This window comes from Bufo bufo, chromosome 9 (genome assembly GCF_905171765.1).
Source record: "Bufo bufo chromosome 9, aBufBuf1.1, whole genome shotgun sequence".
In the NCBI taxonomy this organism is placed as follows: domain Eukaryota; kingdom Metazoa; phylum Chordata; class Amphibia; order Anura; family Bufonidae; genus Bufo; species Bufo bufo.
The window spans coordinates 215,339,173-215,354,718 of NC_053397.1; the positions used below are offsets into that span (position 1 = coordinate 215,339,173).

At 47.0% G+C, this 15,546-nt stretch overlaps 1 protein-coding gene across 4 annotated transcripts in view; it reads right to left on the minus strand.

Annotated features, from left to right (window-relative positions):
- Positions 1-15,546, minus strand: part of LRRC7 (leucine rich repeat containing 7) — a 161,036-nt gene that overhangs the window by 115,753 nt on the left and 29,737 nt on the right. For all 4 annotated transcript variants that reach the window (XM_040407910.1, XM_040407911.1, XM_040407909.1 and 1 more), the window contains exon 3: positions 968-1,085. In XM_040407910.1, the coding sequence (XP_040263844.1) occupies positions 968-1,085 (118 nt within the window). The remainder of the gene's footprint in view (positions 1-967; positions 1,086-15,546) is intronic.

The following is a 15,546-nucleotide window of genomic DNA, read 5'->3' on the forward strand; positions in this document are numbered from 1 at the left end:
ACTCCTTTATTGGGGGTGTCTTGCTAATTGCCTATAATTTCCACCTGTTGTCTATCCCATTTGCACAACAGCATGTGAAATTGATTGTCACTCAGTGTTGCTTCCTAAGTGGACAGTTTGATTTCACAGAAGTGTGATTGACTTGGAGTTACATTGTGTTGTTTAAGTGTTCCCTTTATTTTTTTGAGCAGTGTATAAATGATATATGGCAGTATAACATGTAAAGGGTATTAAATATATAACATATTATGTAAGAGCTCTGCTTGCTGAATGGAAACAATCATGACATGTGGAGACTACAAGCCTGTTAATTTGGTGCTCACACAGATGCATGGCTTTTTAGGCTGTGTTCACACAACAAAATACGCTGCTGGACAGGCTAATTATGTCCTCTTTCCCACCCACTTTTAAAAACTGGTGTGAATTGTGTAGAAATCTAAAATTTTTAACAAAAAACATAACATTTTTATTTTTAACAAATAAGCCCTAAAAGGCCCAAAGCCCTATTTGGAAACTTTTTGAGGCCAGAATTCTGGAGTTGAGAACGTGATAAATATCTCCATTCCTTATATATAAACGAATTAAAAGAACTTTATTTGCTAAAAAAAATTATAATTTTTTGGGGGATTTTTTCTTAAAGAAACAGTGCCACCTTTCTCCATGGCTCTGTCAGGTATTGCAGCTGTTTACTTGAATAGAGCCGAGCTGCAGTACCAGTCTATGGACATAGGTGGCGCTGTTTAGGTAAAAAAAAAAAAATATATATGTCTATATATATATTTTATTTTTTTCTAATCTCATCCATCTCTTTCATTGTCAGTATTTGTTAGCTGCTCATAGAGGATTTCAGGATGTCTGGAATAAGTAGACAGATGAAGGTTATCATGTAATATTTCACAAGCTGATATGATACATTGACACGACACACAATGACAGACCGTCACATAGATGACAAGGAGGAACGTACCATTTTTACTGATATCCAACTCTTTCAGATTCACTAAGCTGGCGATGGTTGCTGGCAGATTTGAGAGATCGTTGTCAGGCATGCTAAGCTTCCGGAGAGCCTGACAACTGAACAATTGCTGTCAAGAAAACATATGCAAAGTCAGTGCATGGGAGCGAGCACATTGGATCACAGCAAGGGGTCAGACATAAGGTAAAAATGTGTATTTCATGTAGTAACTACAAATTCCAGCATGTCCTGCCAGAAGCAGGGCAGTATTATCAGTATTATATGTAAAATCCATGCAAGGGGCAAACACAGCAGGAAGTCGGTAAGGTGCAGCTTTAGCCAATAGCTGCAGAGCAGGAAGTGATGTCAGAGAAAGGGGGGCTTCGTTTTGGCAACTGCTGCTGCACAGGACAGTAACATACAGCAGTAGTTGGCATTGCCTGCAGTGTTAAAGGCTATGTTCAACTTTGGGGGGGAATTTTTTTTTTTGTATTGCCTTGTACTCATTTTGAGCAAAAAACTATTTTTTCATTTGGTCTTTATTAAAAATGTTGAACCAATGTCTCAGTGAAGCCTTAAGTTACTCTAGTAGCAGGCTCTGAATTTTCACTCTGTTCCGTCAGGCAGCTCAGCTGACGGCTCCTTATCTCTGCTCTCTGACCTTCTAATCACTCATTATAGCTCAATTCCTATCTTTACAGATAAGAATGTGACTTAAATAAGTGTTTATGACCTTTTAGTAATTTAGAGATAAGGGTTATTAAATGACCGGCATAAAGTGAAAGTAAAAAGTATGATTCACACAACTAGAAAAACAGTTAAGCCTTTGTGACAGAAGGGCTCAATATCTTTAATAGAGATCAATTGAAAAAATGATTGTTTGGGCAAAATGAACAAAATACAATACTAACAAAAAATTACTCCTGAAGGTGTACATAGCCTTTTACATCTTACTGGGCTAAAGTTATTAAACATTTTGTATACCTTCCGTCTGTGCATGCATCAGAAAATCCAATAGGGCACGCCCTACTGCTATGCTCCACCCACTTTTTTGAAACGCGATGACATTGGCTTAAATTACAAATAGTTGCAAAATGCTACTTTTAAAAAAATGTGCTACCTTTGTACACCATAAAAGTGGCTTACGTCTTTTGATAAATTCCTCCCATAGTCTATAGAGTACCTTGTAAGGACCAGGCTTCTTTCCCTGAACCCCCGACCCCCCCTCCCCAACATTACTAATATGTTAAAGGGGTTCTCTTAGACTGGTAACACCTTTTAATACTGTCAGGCAGGGTTCAGGGATTAAAAAAAAAAAAAGACTCACCTGTCACCGGAGCTCCAGTTCCAGCGTTGAGCTTTCTTCTTTTTCACTTATGATCCCAGCTGGACCAGAAGTGTGAAAAGTCTACACTCCCTTCACCACTGCCAGCCAATCAATGGCCTCAGTAACGGTCACATGCCTCACCACTGAGGCCATATCAAAAGTAGCTCCTGGTCTCAGAGTGACCACAGAAAGTCTATTGTGCTACTTAGTAAAATGTGGCGGGAGTTTCAGTTTAACATAATTGTGCAGTTGAGTGAAATTGCAACTATGTTTGTTTACGTCTGATCTAAAGTTACAATGTAATGAAAGGTAATAACCAAAGAAGAAAGGAGCCTTATCCACAGCGATCTGTTCCATACGCCTAATGACGTCACGCTTCAGCCTACAGCATCCGCATATCGCCCCACGTTTGCTACATAATCGCTCCCCAGTCAGGAGTCTGCCTCACATTTCAAAGAAACCTCAAGATTATCTTTTGTTTCCTTTAAGAAAAGCGCTGACTGTTCTGCTTTGTAGTCGTTAGGGTCCCGCTGCTTGCTGCACTACACCCTGCACGGGAGCCGCAGGCCGCAACGCGTTGGAGGAATCCATTGTGTAAAAGTTACCTTCATAAAGATGCAGTGACATTCACTGCGACGGCTACTTTCACACATGCTGCAGTTTTATTACGGCCGCCTCTAGGCATGTTTGCCGTGCTGCGGCTGGACCTTCGGCCCGCCCCTATTATAGAGAATGGGGCCCGAGCCGACTTTCAGCTAGCGGTAGCACGGAACCGGCGGGCTGTTCCCCCGCCGGAGCAGCCTGCCAGAAAAGGCTACCGCAAGTGTAAGAGTAGCCTTAGATAAGCCTTTAAAGGGGTTATCCAAAGTCTAAAATGTGCCCCCCAATACCCAGGCCCCTCATATAGATTATACTTACCCTGCTCATCGTCACCCGTGCATCTCCCCGTCACGCGGATCAAAACATCCGGCGATGGGGGGAATAGCCAATAGCAGACCGTGACGTGAACGAGCCTTCCTAGCATCGCGGGTGACGCTACCATCTTACCATCAGTCTAGGGATTTGGTCTCCAACCTGTGGCTCTCCCGCCCAGGTGCAACTACAACTCCCAGCATGCCCTGACATCTGCAGCTCTGTGCCCCTTTGCTCTGTGCAAATTAGAGGCTCGCTGTTATACAGCAGGGATCTATAGAATATTTAATAAGGTTGTGTTTAGGAAACCTACAACAGGCTTGTGGGCATGAGGCCTCAGTGTCAGTCTTCACTGTAGCTACGGCATTCTGATCGTGAACCAGGATGAGCATGGCTATAGATAAGGCTGTGCTGCAGTTCATAAATGGTGAGATGAATAGGCAGCGCTGCATCTCAAGAATATTAATGAGGCTATTTTTAGTAGTTTGTAAGGAGGGGGCAACGAGACAATCAGACAATTCAATCTGATTAAATGTTAATCAAGCCTCGCTGTGACCAGAGAGCGGGCGGCCGGACACACGTCACAGTCATTGTCACAGCTATTATCCTCTAAAGCTGAAAAAATGTCACGGCGTGGTGTGATACGCAGATCGATATATACTCAGACCTGCAGAAATGAAGCGCGCCGAGGCGCGCATCTCCCACCGAACCACGCGCTCTGCGGAGCAGAACCGAGCACCAGGGGAGGCAACGCTTAGAGGGGGAAATATAAAGGGGAAGCTTCAAGCATTACATTTTAGTTTCATGCATTGGACAGAGCAAAATATTGTTTTTATCATTTTTTAAAACTCTGTAGCGATTATATATATTTTTTTTACTTTTCTGGGGGCGGCCATATTGGAGACAAAGAGTCCCTTCCTATATTGTGCTGCAGGTGCAGCAGACTGTGGGTGCTTTATGGCAGCTGCAATGAATGGAAGCTAAGCCCGGTTTGAGCTTTTCGATGGAGGAATATGATGGGAAGATTTCCCGATGTAGACCTCTGATGCAGGGCACCCAGTGCTATACATCAGCTGTTGACTTCAAAAGTAAAAAAAAAAAAAAAGTATATTGTGTGGTACACGTGGCCCAATCTATAGGAAATGGTAATTTATTCACCATCCTAATGGAAGCCTAAAAGCTTTTCTTGGTGTATACACCAAATGTAGGGGATCCAGCGCAATCTGCACAGAGCCTCAAAGGGCTATCCCATATTGTGAAGTGATGGCATATCAATTGGGGCCGTGCTGCAGTTCTCTGCGCAGAGGTGACCGGGCACTGCAGTGCAGGGGAAACAGTGATGGGGGCACAGTGCTAAACCTAGGCTATGGTCCAGGGATGCTCAACCTGCGGCCCTCCAGTTGTTGTAAAACTACAACTCCCACAATGCCCTGCTGTAGGCTGATAGCTGTAGGCTGTTCGGGCATGCTTGGAGTTGTAGTTTTGCAACAGCTGGAGGGCCGCAGATTGAGCATGCCTGCTATGGTCCATTGATTCTGAGGATCAGTGGAGGTCCTAGAGGTCTGATAACCCCCTACTGATCTTAATGTGATGTTGTAGACTGCCAATATCTCATTATGTTCCAAGATGGAAATACTCCCTTTTGTATAGAAAAGTGTCCATAGATTATTACAGTCTTCATGAAGAGATACAGCCTTTTCCCAGAGAAGACAGAGAGGGATAGAAACTGCATACAGAACAGTGTCCAATGAGATGACTCTGCTGACCCTTCCCTTTAATAATAGTGAAATGACTCTGCTGAACCTGCCCTCAATGATAACAAGATGAATCTGCTGATCCTGCTTGTTAATTATGAGATGACTCTGCTGATCCTGACCTCTAATGACAATGAGATGATTCTGCTGACCCTGCACTCTAATGAGATGACTCTCCTGATCCAGCCCTCTAATGATAATAAGATGACTCTCCTGATCCAGCCCTCTAATGATAATAAGATGACTCTCCTGATCCAGCCCTCTAATAATAATAAGATCACTCTCCTGATCCAGCCCTCTAATGATAATAAGACGACTCTCCTGATCCAACCCTCTAATGATAATGAGATTACGTTGCCCTCTAATGATAATGTGATGACTCTGACGATCCTGCCTTCTAATGATAATAAGATAACTCTGCTGATCCTGCCCTCTAATGACAATGAGATGACTCTGCTGATCCTGCCCTCTAATAATAATGAGATGACTCTGCCCTCTAATGATAATGTGATGACTCTGCCGATCCTGCCTTCTAATGATAATGTGATGACTCTGCCGATCCTGCCTTCTAATTATAAGATGACTCAACTGATCCTGCCCTATAATAATGAGATGACTCTGCTGATCCTGCCTTCTAATAATAATGTGATGACTCTGCCGATCCTACCCTCTAATGATAATGAGATGAGTCTGCTGATCCTGCCCTCTAATGATAATGAGATGACTCTGCTGATCCTGCCTTCTAATGATAATAGGATGACTCTGCTGATCCTGCCCTCTAATGCTAATCAGATGATTCTGCTGATCCTACCTCTAATGATAATGAGATGACTCTGCTGATCCTGCCTCTAATGCTAATCAGATGATTCTGCTGATCCTGCCTCTAATGATAATGAGATGACTCTGCTGATATTGCCTCTAATGATAATGAGATGACTCTGCTGATCCTGCCTCTAATGATAATGAGATGACTCTGCTGATCCTGCCTCTAATGATAATGAGATGACTCTGCTGATCCTGCCTCTAATGATAATAAGATGACTCTGCTGATCCTGCCCTCTAATGCTAATGAGAAGACTCTGCTGAATCTGCCCTCTAATGATGAGATCACTCTGCTGACCACCCTCCTTATAGATCCCAGTCTACATAGCAAAGATGAAAAGTGAGATTCCTACTGTGTGTGCTCCAGTGAAGCGCTTTTATTTTTATAACAATAACAGTCACATAACAAAAAACAGCAAAAACTAAAATATTATAAAAATCTGACTTTAATAAAAGCTGATTTTCTGATGATACTTTCCCTTTAATAAAGTCCCAGCTTTGTCCAACTATTGGAGATGATTCATGTTACGGGTTTTGTAGCCTTTTAAGCCAGTGATGAATCACTGCGGATTGAGAGTCATCACAATTACCGGCAAATTCTTTGCAAATTTTTTTTTTCAGGTGCCGTGAAAGTCTTATTGTAAGTAATCAGGGCAGTTTATTAGGCAATAAACCAGATCAATATTTATTGGATAGGAGGGAGCAGGCGTGAAATCCCTGAGATTGTGTCAGACCAAAGACACGCACGAGTGACCGTCTGCAGGAAACGTGTCAGGCATCACCGATTCCTACATGTCCTGCATGTCAACAGGGGACGCTCTGACACTTGAAGGGTTAATGTAAATTTTATTTGATTGTAGTAAAATGAAAAGTTCTATATTAATGATGAGCAAATCGATTCATACCAATCAAATTCGATTGGTAGAAACTCTCTCCTTCCCCTTGATGGACATGGCCAGATATCTTGGCTTCCTTGCAGCTAACCAAGTATAGCGCCGTCCATTGTATAGTGGCCGTGCTTGGTGTTGCAGCTCAGCCCCATTCACTTCAATGGGACTGAGCGGAACCTAGGCCATGTGACCCATGTACAGGGGTGCACCTAGCCTTTCTGCTGCCTGAGGCGAAAACTGAAATGACGCCCCCCCCTCCCCAATGCCAATTTCCTAAGCCCTTCCCTTTAGCCCATGGCCTTTCTGCTGCCCCCTCTCGCCCCTACCCGGTGCTGCCTGAGGCGATCGCCTCACCTGGCTTCATTGGTGGTGCACCCCTGCCCATGTACGTGACCTCCACTGTCCTAGGAAGAGACTGCAGCTCTCACAGAGAACCACAGCCTCTTTGTACAGCTGATCGGTGGCGGTGTCGGGAGTCGGACCCCTGCAAATCTGTTATTAATGACCTATCTTGAGCATAGACCATCAATATCATAAAGATGAACCTGGAAATACCTGTGCAGATCTAAATAATCAACATGCAGAGGCCGGATTTTGCTATATTTACATGACAGTGAAAAACATCCAGGGGAACGCGGTTTCTAAAACAAATTGAACGGCTGTTAGACAGGAGTGCATATAACGACTGTTAAAAATAGGTACACTAGTGAAAAATCGCCTTTTAGGGCTTAACATAAAGAAAATTACTCACCTCATCTACTTGCACGCACAGGGATAGTGTCTCCTTTCTTGATGCTGAAGGACCTGAGAATAATTGCTGGGTGCACATGGTGACGTCATTATGCTGGGAGCGCAGGTCCTTCTGCATCATGTTAAAGAGGACCTTTCACCGATCCTGACATTGTGAACTATACAGACATGGAGAGCGGCGCCCCCGGGGATCTCAGTGCACTTACTATTATCCCTGGGCGCCGCTCCGTTCTCCCGTTATGCCCTCCGGTATCTTCGGTCACTAAGTTATGGTAGGCAGAGATTTCGGTCACTAAGTTATGGTAGGCGGAGTCTGCCCTTGTTCTGCTGTAGCGTTGGCCAATCGCAGCGCAGAGCTCACAGCATGGGAGGTTCTTTTCTCCCAGGCTGTGAGCTCTGCGCTGCGATTGGCCAGCGCTACAGCAGAACAAGGGCAGACTCCGCCTACCATAACTTAGTGACCGAAATCTCCGCCTACCATAACTTAGTGACCGAAGATACCGGAGGGCATAGCGGGAGAACGGAGCGGCGCCCAGGGATAATAGTAAGTGCAGTGAGATCCCCGGGCGCCGCTCTCCATGTCTGTATACTTAGTTCACAATGTCAGGATCGGTGAAAGGTCCTCTTTAAGAATGACTGTCACTGTGAATGCAATTGGATGAGGTAATTTTTTTTCGGCTTAAAAAAAAATCCTGCAAATTATTAATGCTGGGGGCCACTATAGGGGACATTAATACTGCTGAGGGCCACTATAGGAGACATTAATACTGCTGAGGGCCACTATGGGGGACATTATTACTGCTGAGGGCCACTATGGGGGACATTATTACTGCTGAGGGCCACTATGGGGGACAGTATTAATAGTGATGGATGAACATCGACCTGGACGTTTTGCAAACGCCCGTTCGCGATCAAATGTTCGCGAACCGCTCGTTCGCGGCGGGCCCCATTTACTTTAATGGCAGGCGAACCTTAAAAACCTTTAGGTCATATTTGCAGCCACCAAATACTTACTAGAAGTGCACAAATAGTCCCACAACATGGACAGTGATATACCAGAGGGGGATCAATGGCAAAAATTCACACAAAAAATGTATTTTAATTAGGGGCCATTTTTATGCGTCTTAAAGAGAAATTCTCAAAAATATGCCCTGCTGAAGCCTAGAAAATTTTTCTTTTAGGCCACAGTAGTATGGGCCCCAAAAATTAGGTATTCATCTGACAAAAAAGATCAAGTGATTATGTGGCTGCAGGTATATTAGGCGGTCAGTGGATAACAATTTTACTGTAGGCCAATACAGGCCCCAAAAATTAGGCATTTACCTGACAGAAAAGAACTTGTGATGATGTGGCTGGAGGTACATTAGGCGGTCACAGGATAAATATGTAACTTTCGGCCAGTACAGGCCCCAAAAATTAGGCATTCACCTAACAGAAAAGGCCTTTTATGCCGCTGTATATACATAAGACAAGGACCAATCTTTGTTCTGGGTGGTGGCGGATATGTGTGGGCTGGCATGAAGAAATTCAATTACACGTGGTCGTCACAGGTGTTGAATTCCTCCGAGATCCATGCCTCATTCATTTTTAGAAATGTGAGGTAGTCCACACTGTCGTGAGCTAGGCGAGTGCGCTTATTGGTCACGATCCCCCTGCTGCACTGAACGTCCTTTCAGACAGGACACTCGACGAGGGGCAAGCCAAGAGTTCCATGGCAAATTATGCCAGCTCTGGCCACAGGTCAAGCCTGCACACCAGGTAGTCCAGGGGTTCCTCGCTTCTCAGAGCGTCTACATCGGCCGTTAACCCGATGTAGTCGGACACCTGTCAGTCTAGGCGTTCCCTGAGGCTGGATCCGGAGGGCGGCTCTCGATGGGTTGGCTGCAAGAATGATCTCATATCCGAAGTGACCAACACATCTTCAATCCGCCCTCTTCTTGCAGGTGCGGTAGGATTGGTACCAGCACCTGTTTCGCTGTGGGTGGAAATTCCTCTGCCAGAGCCAACAACAGCAGAATGCAGCATCTCTCGCAGCAAGGCCTGGAAATGCTGCATTCTGACAGCCCTCTGTGATGCTGGTAACATGTCTGCCATTTTGTGTTTGTATCGGGGGTCTAAGTAAGTTGCCACCCAGTACTGGTGCTTGCCCTTTATGCTTTTTATACGGGGGTCCCTCTTCAAACACTGGAGCATGAAGACCCTCATTTGCACTAAATTTAAAGAAGTGGAGCGCCCTGGCTCCTTCTCATCGCCCAGGAGAATGTTGCCCTTGGTCTCCTCCCCCCAGCCACGGACAACACCAGGGATCCCAGAAACGTTTAAAGCCTGCTCTTCTTGCTCCTCCTCCTCCCCCAGCCAACATCCTCCTCTGACTCCTCTTCAGACTCCTGCTGACTTGTCTCAGATGGAGTAGACCCCCTGGGAATTCATTCAGCATTGCAACTTCCTCATCTTACAGCTCCTGCTCCTCAACGGCTTGATCAATGACACGAGGCAATGCACGCTACAGAAAGAAGGCGTAAATCCAGGGCCGTCTTTCCGAATGGGCACGCTGGGCAGTTGCCCGGGGGCCCCACTTGCCTGGGGGCCCGCCTGCCCAGTGAACCCACCAGCCAACTTCCCAACCGTCATCCCCCAGTTGAATACTAATGAGCGCTTCCATTATGGAAGCGCTCATTAGAACCGAGAGACCAGGAAGTGGTGAACGCTCTGTACTCACCACTTCCTGGTCCTCGGCTGTCGGCTGTGCAGGGCTGCGCACAGCGTGAGGGCGCTCTGTGACCTCACGCTGTGCGCGCCAGTTCAGAGCACAGAGTCGACTGAGGAGAGGCAGGCGGCGTCCAGGAGCAGGAGAGGTAAGTGATTTTTTATTTTATAAGAAAATGTGGCTGCTGGGGGCATAAGGGGGCTAATGGAGAGGCATATGGGGGGCTAATGGAGAGAGGCATATGGGGGGCTAATGGAGAGAGGCATATGGGGGGCTAATGGAGAGAGGCATATGGGGGGCTAATGGAGAGAGGCATATGGGGGGCTAATGGAGAGAGGCATATGGGGGGCTAATGGAGAGAGGCATATGGGGGGCTAATGGAGAGGCATATGGGGGCTAATGGAGAGGCATATGGGGGCTAATGGAGAGGCATATGGGGGCTAATGAGGCATATGGGGGCTAATGGAGAGGCATATGGGGGCTAATGGAGAGGCATATGGGGGCTAATGGAGAGGCATATGGGGGCTAATGAGGCATATGGGGGCTAATGGAGAGGCATATGGGGGCTAATGGAGAGGCATATGGGGGCTAATGGAGAGGCATATGGGGGCTAATGAGGCATATGGGGGCTAATGAGGCATATGGGGGCTAATGGAGAGGCATATGGGGGCTAATGGAGAGGCATATGGGGGCTAATGGAGAGGCATATGGGGGCTAATGGAGAGGCATATGGGGGCTAATGGAGAGGCATATGGGGGCTAATGGAGAGGCATATGGGGGCTAATGGAGAGGCATATGGGGGGCTAATGGAGAGGCATATGGGGGCTAATGGAGAGGCATATGGGGGCTAATGAGGCATATGGGGGCTAATGGAGAGGCATATGGGGGCTAATGGAGAGGCATATGGGGGCTAATGGAGAGGCATATGGGGGCTAATGAGGCATATGGGGGCTAATGAGGCATATGGGGGCTAATGGAGAGGCATATGGGGGCTAATGGAGAGGCATATGGGGGCTAATGAGGCATATGGGGGCTAATGAGGCATATGGGGGCTAATGGAGAGGCATATGGGGGCTAATGGAGAGGCATATGGGGGCTAATGGAGAGGCATATGGGGGCTAATGGAGAGGCATATGGGGGCTAATGGAGAGGCATATGGGGGCTAATGGAGAGGCATATGGGGGCTAATGGAGAGGCATATGGGGGCTAATGATGAGGCATATGGGGGCTAATGATGAGGCATATGGGGGCTAATGATGAGAGGCAGCATATGGGGGCTAATGATGAGAGGCATATGGGGGCTAATGATGAGAGGCAGCATATGGGGGCTAATGAGAGGCATAATAACACTGTCATCCACAGATGCCCCCATAACAGTGTGTCTTCCACAGATCCACCATAACAGTGCGCCTGCGCACTGACGAGAGACAGAAAGAAGGGGAAAGAATCCGCGGAAGCAAGCAGAGGACGGCACAGCAGACGATTGAACAGCTTCTTTTGTAAGTAAATTGTTTTATTATAAATGTATCCCTGCATACCGCAATTCTCTCATATTTTGTAATCTTATTTATATATACTTATTTTGTTTTTGCCCCCCCATTTTTGACTGTGGTATCTTTGTGCCCCCCCTATATATTATTCCTATATTAAACACTGATTTTGTTGAAAGTACCAATAAATATCGCCTTATTGATAATTTGCATTTTTATTCTAGTGCGTGATTGTGTAGACAGGGCCCCAGTGCACTGTATTGCCCGGGGGCCTATAATGCTCTTAAGATGGCACTGCGTAAATCACGATGTCACTGATGGTGCCCTGGCTGCGACTGACCAGTTTGGTGATCTCATCGAATCGCCGCAGAAGTCTGCATGCGTCGCGCATGAGCAACCACTGGCGCAGTGAAAAGAAACCAAGCTCCCCAGAACCTGTCCTGCTGCAGAGTTCGTACAGGTAGTCGTTAACGGCACGTTGCTGCTGGAGCAGCCTATCAAGCATATACAAGGTGAAGTTCCAGCGTGTCGGGTTGTCACAAATCAGACATCTGACGGGCAGGTGGTGTCGCCGCTGAACATCAGCAAGGCGAGCCATGGCCGTGTAAGATCTTCTAAAATGGCCAGAGATTTTCCTGGCCTGCCGCAAGACGTCCTGGACCCCGGGGTATTTGGCAACTAATCGTAGCACGACTAAGTTCAGGACGTGTGCCCTGCATTTTGCCCTGTTTCAGCGCGCTCAGCAGATTGGCACCGTTATCGCAAACCACTTTACCAACTGTCAAATTGAGTGGGGTTAGCCACTTAGCGGCCTGTGACCGCAGAGCTGAAAGCAGCGCAGGACCGGTGTGGCTCTTGGCTTCCAGGCACAACAGCAGCAGCACAGCATGGCAACGTCTCACCTGGCACATCGAATAGGTTCTGGGAGCTTGGGGGTGCAGCGGAAGAGGTGGTAGCAGTGGAAAAGGAGGAGAGAGCCGAGGAGGAGACGGAGGATGGGGTAGGAGGAAGAGAAGAAGAGGCAGGCCTGCATGCAATCCGTGTCGGTAACAGGGTACCTCGGGTTACATGCTTGACAGCCGTCAGAAGGTTCACCCAGTGGGCAGTAAAAGTCATGTACCTTCCCTGCCCGTGTTTGCTAGACCACGTGTCTGTGGTCAGATATATCTTGGCATCGACACTGTGTGCCAGAGATATATTCATTTGCCGCTGAACGTGGCCATATAGCTCTGGGATGCACTTTTGGCAGAAATATTTCCTTCCGGGGACCTTCCATTGCGGTGTGCCAATGGCCACAAATTTTCTAAAGGCCTCCGAGTCCATCAGTTTATATGGCAGTAGTTGGCGGGTTAGCAGTTCCGACAAGCCAGCGGTCAGCCGTTGGGCAAGAGGGTTATCCGGCGTCATCAACTTTTTACGCTCGAACATTTGGGCCACGGAAGCCTACCTTCTGCCAGATGAACGCAACGATGGAAGGTGGAGTGGAGGACAAATGGGAGAAGAGAGGAGAAGGATAAGAGGCAGGACGTGGAGCGCCGGGAGTGTGGCTTTGTGGGTTCTGACGGTGTTGCTCAAACTGGGCTCGGTAATGGGAGGCCAGGTGCCTTCTTAAGGCTGTCATCCCTAGGTGAGTGTTGGGCTTACCGCGACTTATGCGTTGACAGCACAGGCTGCAGATTGCAACACTATTGTCAGCAGCTGACACGTTAAAAAAGCCCACACTGCGGTGCCAAGTCCCGGCGTCCTGGGAGCGCAAGATGTGACCGTGCATGGAGGATGGCTCACTCCAGATACATTTGCAGTCTGCTTTTTGCCTCCTGTGCACTGCGAGTTCTGCCTGCTTCTCCTCCTTCTCCTCCCTATCTGCTGCTCCGTCTCTCCCATTAAACTCCCCTTCTCTTCCTCTCTTGTAGGCACCCACGGGACGTCCATCGACACGTCATCGTCACCTTTACCACCACTGACATTAGAGATCTCGGAGTAGGCAGCAACAGCGGGGACCACCCTCCTTGGGCTGATCTGGGCACTGTCGTCAGACCACTGGGTGACGGCCGTTGCTACCTCCTCTTCCTCATCCGATGCCAAGAATGGCTGCGCATCAGTAAGCTCTGGGAATGGATAGGAAAATTATTCCTCTGACTCGATTGGAGGGGCTATGGTGGTGGTGGTGGTGTCTTTGGGGGTTCACACAGCAGAGAGTGAGGAGGGTGCAGATACAGAGGATGAGGAGGGTGCAGAAGCGCAAGGCTGAGTGAGCCACTCAACCAACTCTGGTGCGTCCTTTGACGTAATCGCACGCACCTTCTCCAACATCCCACTTAGGCTCCGGCCTGGTGCACCTGCCCGACCCCTACCACCCATGCGGTACAGCCTGCCTCTTCCTCTGCTTGTAATTTTCAAAATGACTCTGTGCCAAAGTCCCTAGAAAAGAGCAGTATTTGTGGAAGCAGGTATATCACACCCCTCAATCAGTATTTGGTGGAAGCAGGTATATCAAACCCCTTAATCAGTATTTTGTGGAAGCAGGTATATAGAACCCCTTAATCAGTATTTTGTGGAAACAGGTATATAGAACACCTGAATCAATATTGGGTGGAAGCAGGTATATCGCACCCCTCAATCAGTATTTTGTGGAAGCTGGTGTATGGCAGGCCTCAATCAATATTTGGTGGAAGCAGGTATATCGCACCCCTCAATCAGTATTTTGTGGAAGCAGGTATATAGAACCCCTTAATCAATATTTTGTAGAAGCAGGTATATCCCACCCCTCAATCAGTATTTTGTGGAAACAGGTATATAGAACACCTGAATCAATATTTGGTGGAAGCAGGTATATCGCACCCATCAATCAGTATTTTGTGGAAGCAGGTATATCAAACCCCTTAATTAGTAATTCGTGGAAGCAGGTATATCGCACCCCTCAATCAGTATTTTGTGGAAGCTGGTGTATGGCAGGCCTCAATCAATATTTGGTGGAAGCAGGTATATCGCACCCCTCAATCAGTATTTTGTGGAAGCAGGTATATAGAACCCCTTAATCAATATTTTGTAGAAGCAGGTATATCCCACCCCTCAATCAGTATTTTGTGGAAACAGGTATATAGAACACCTGAATCAATATTTGGTGGAAGCAGGTATATCGCACCCATCAATCAGTATTTTGTGGAAGCAGGTATATCAAACCCCTTAATTAGTAATTCGTGGAAGCAGGTATATCGCACCCCTCAATCTGTATTTTGTGGAAGCAAGTATATCAAACCCTTTAATCAGTATTTGTGGAAGCAGGTATATTGCACCTGTGACGAATACCTCGCTGACGCCGGTCCTCAAATACGTGGAGCCAGCGAGATACGGTATAGTCACTGGTTACCAAGGCGTGATGTTACGCCGTCCCTGAGGAGCAGGTAAGGTCAGCTTGGTACAGTGTTCACAGACTCCTCCTGTTCACATGGGCACAGAGAGGCAACAAGCTGAGGGATCCTTTTCACTGCCCCAGTGAAACAGCGCTTCCTCAGCCCAGGAAGACGGCCACCAGATTCTCGTTTGATATAGGGTGAGAAACCAACCCGCAGTAGCGTATAACTAGGCCGAAACACGGACGTGGGGATTCGTAACTGACTTATGTATGTGATGCACGGGCGATTCATAATTCCTTATGAATCGCCGGTTCCAATAAGTCTGATATTCCCCTAAATATTCACGAAATATTGCAAATTTGAATATTGCCCCTGCCGCTCATCACGAGTTATTACTGCTGTGGGCCACTGTGGGGGGCATTATTACTGCTGGAGGCCACTATGGGGGGCATTATTACTGCTGGAGGCCACTATGGGGAACATTATATATTCTGCAGGGCATGGGATTGAAATAAAAAAAATAAACTTTAAATCATCAATTTTCAATATCCACAAAAACTGGATGCAAAATGCCATGGGAATG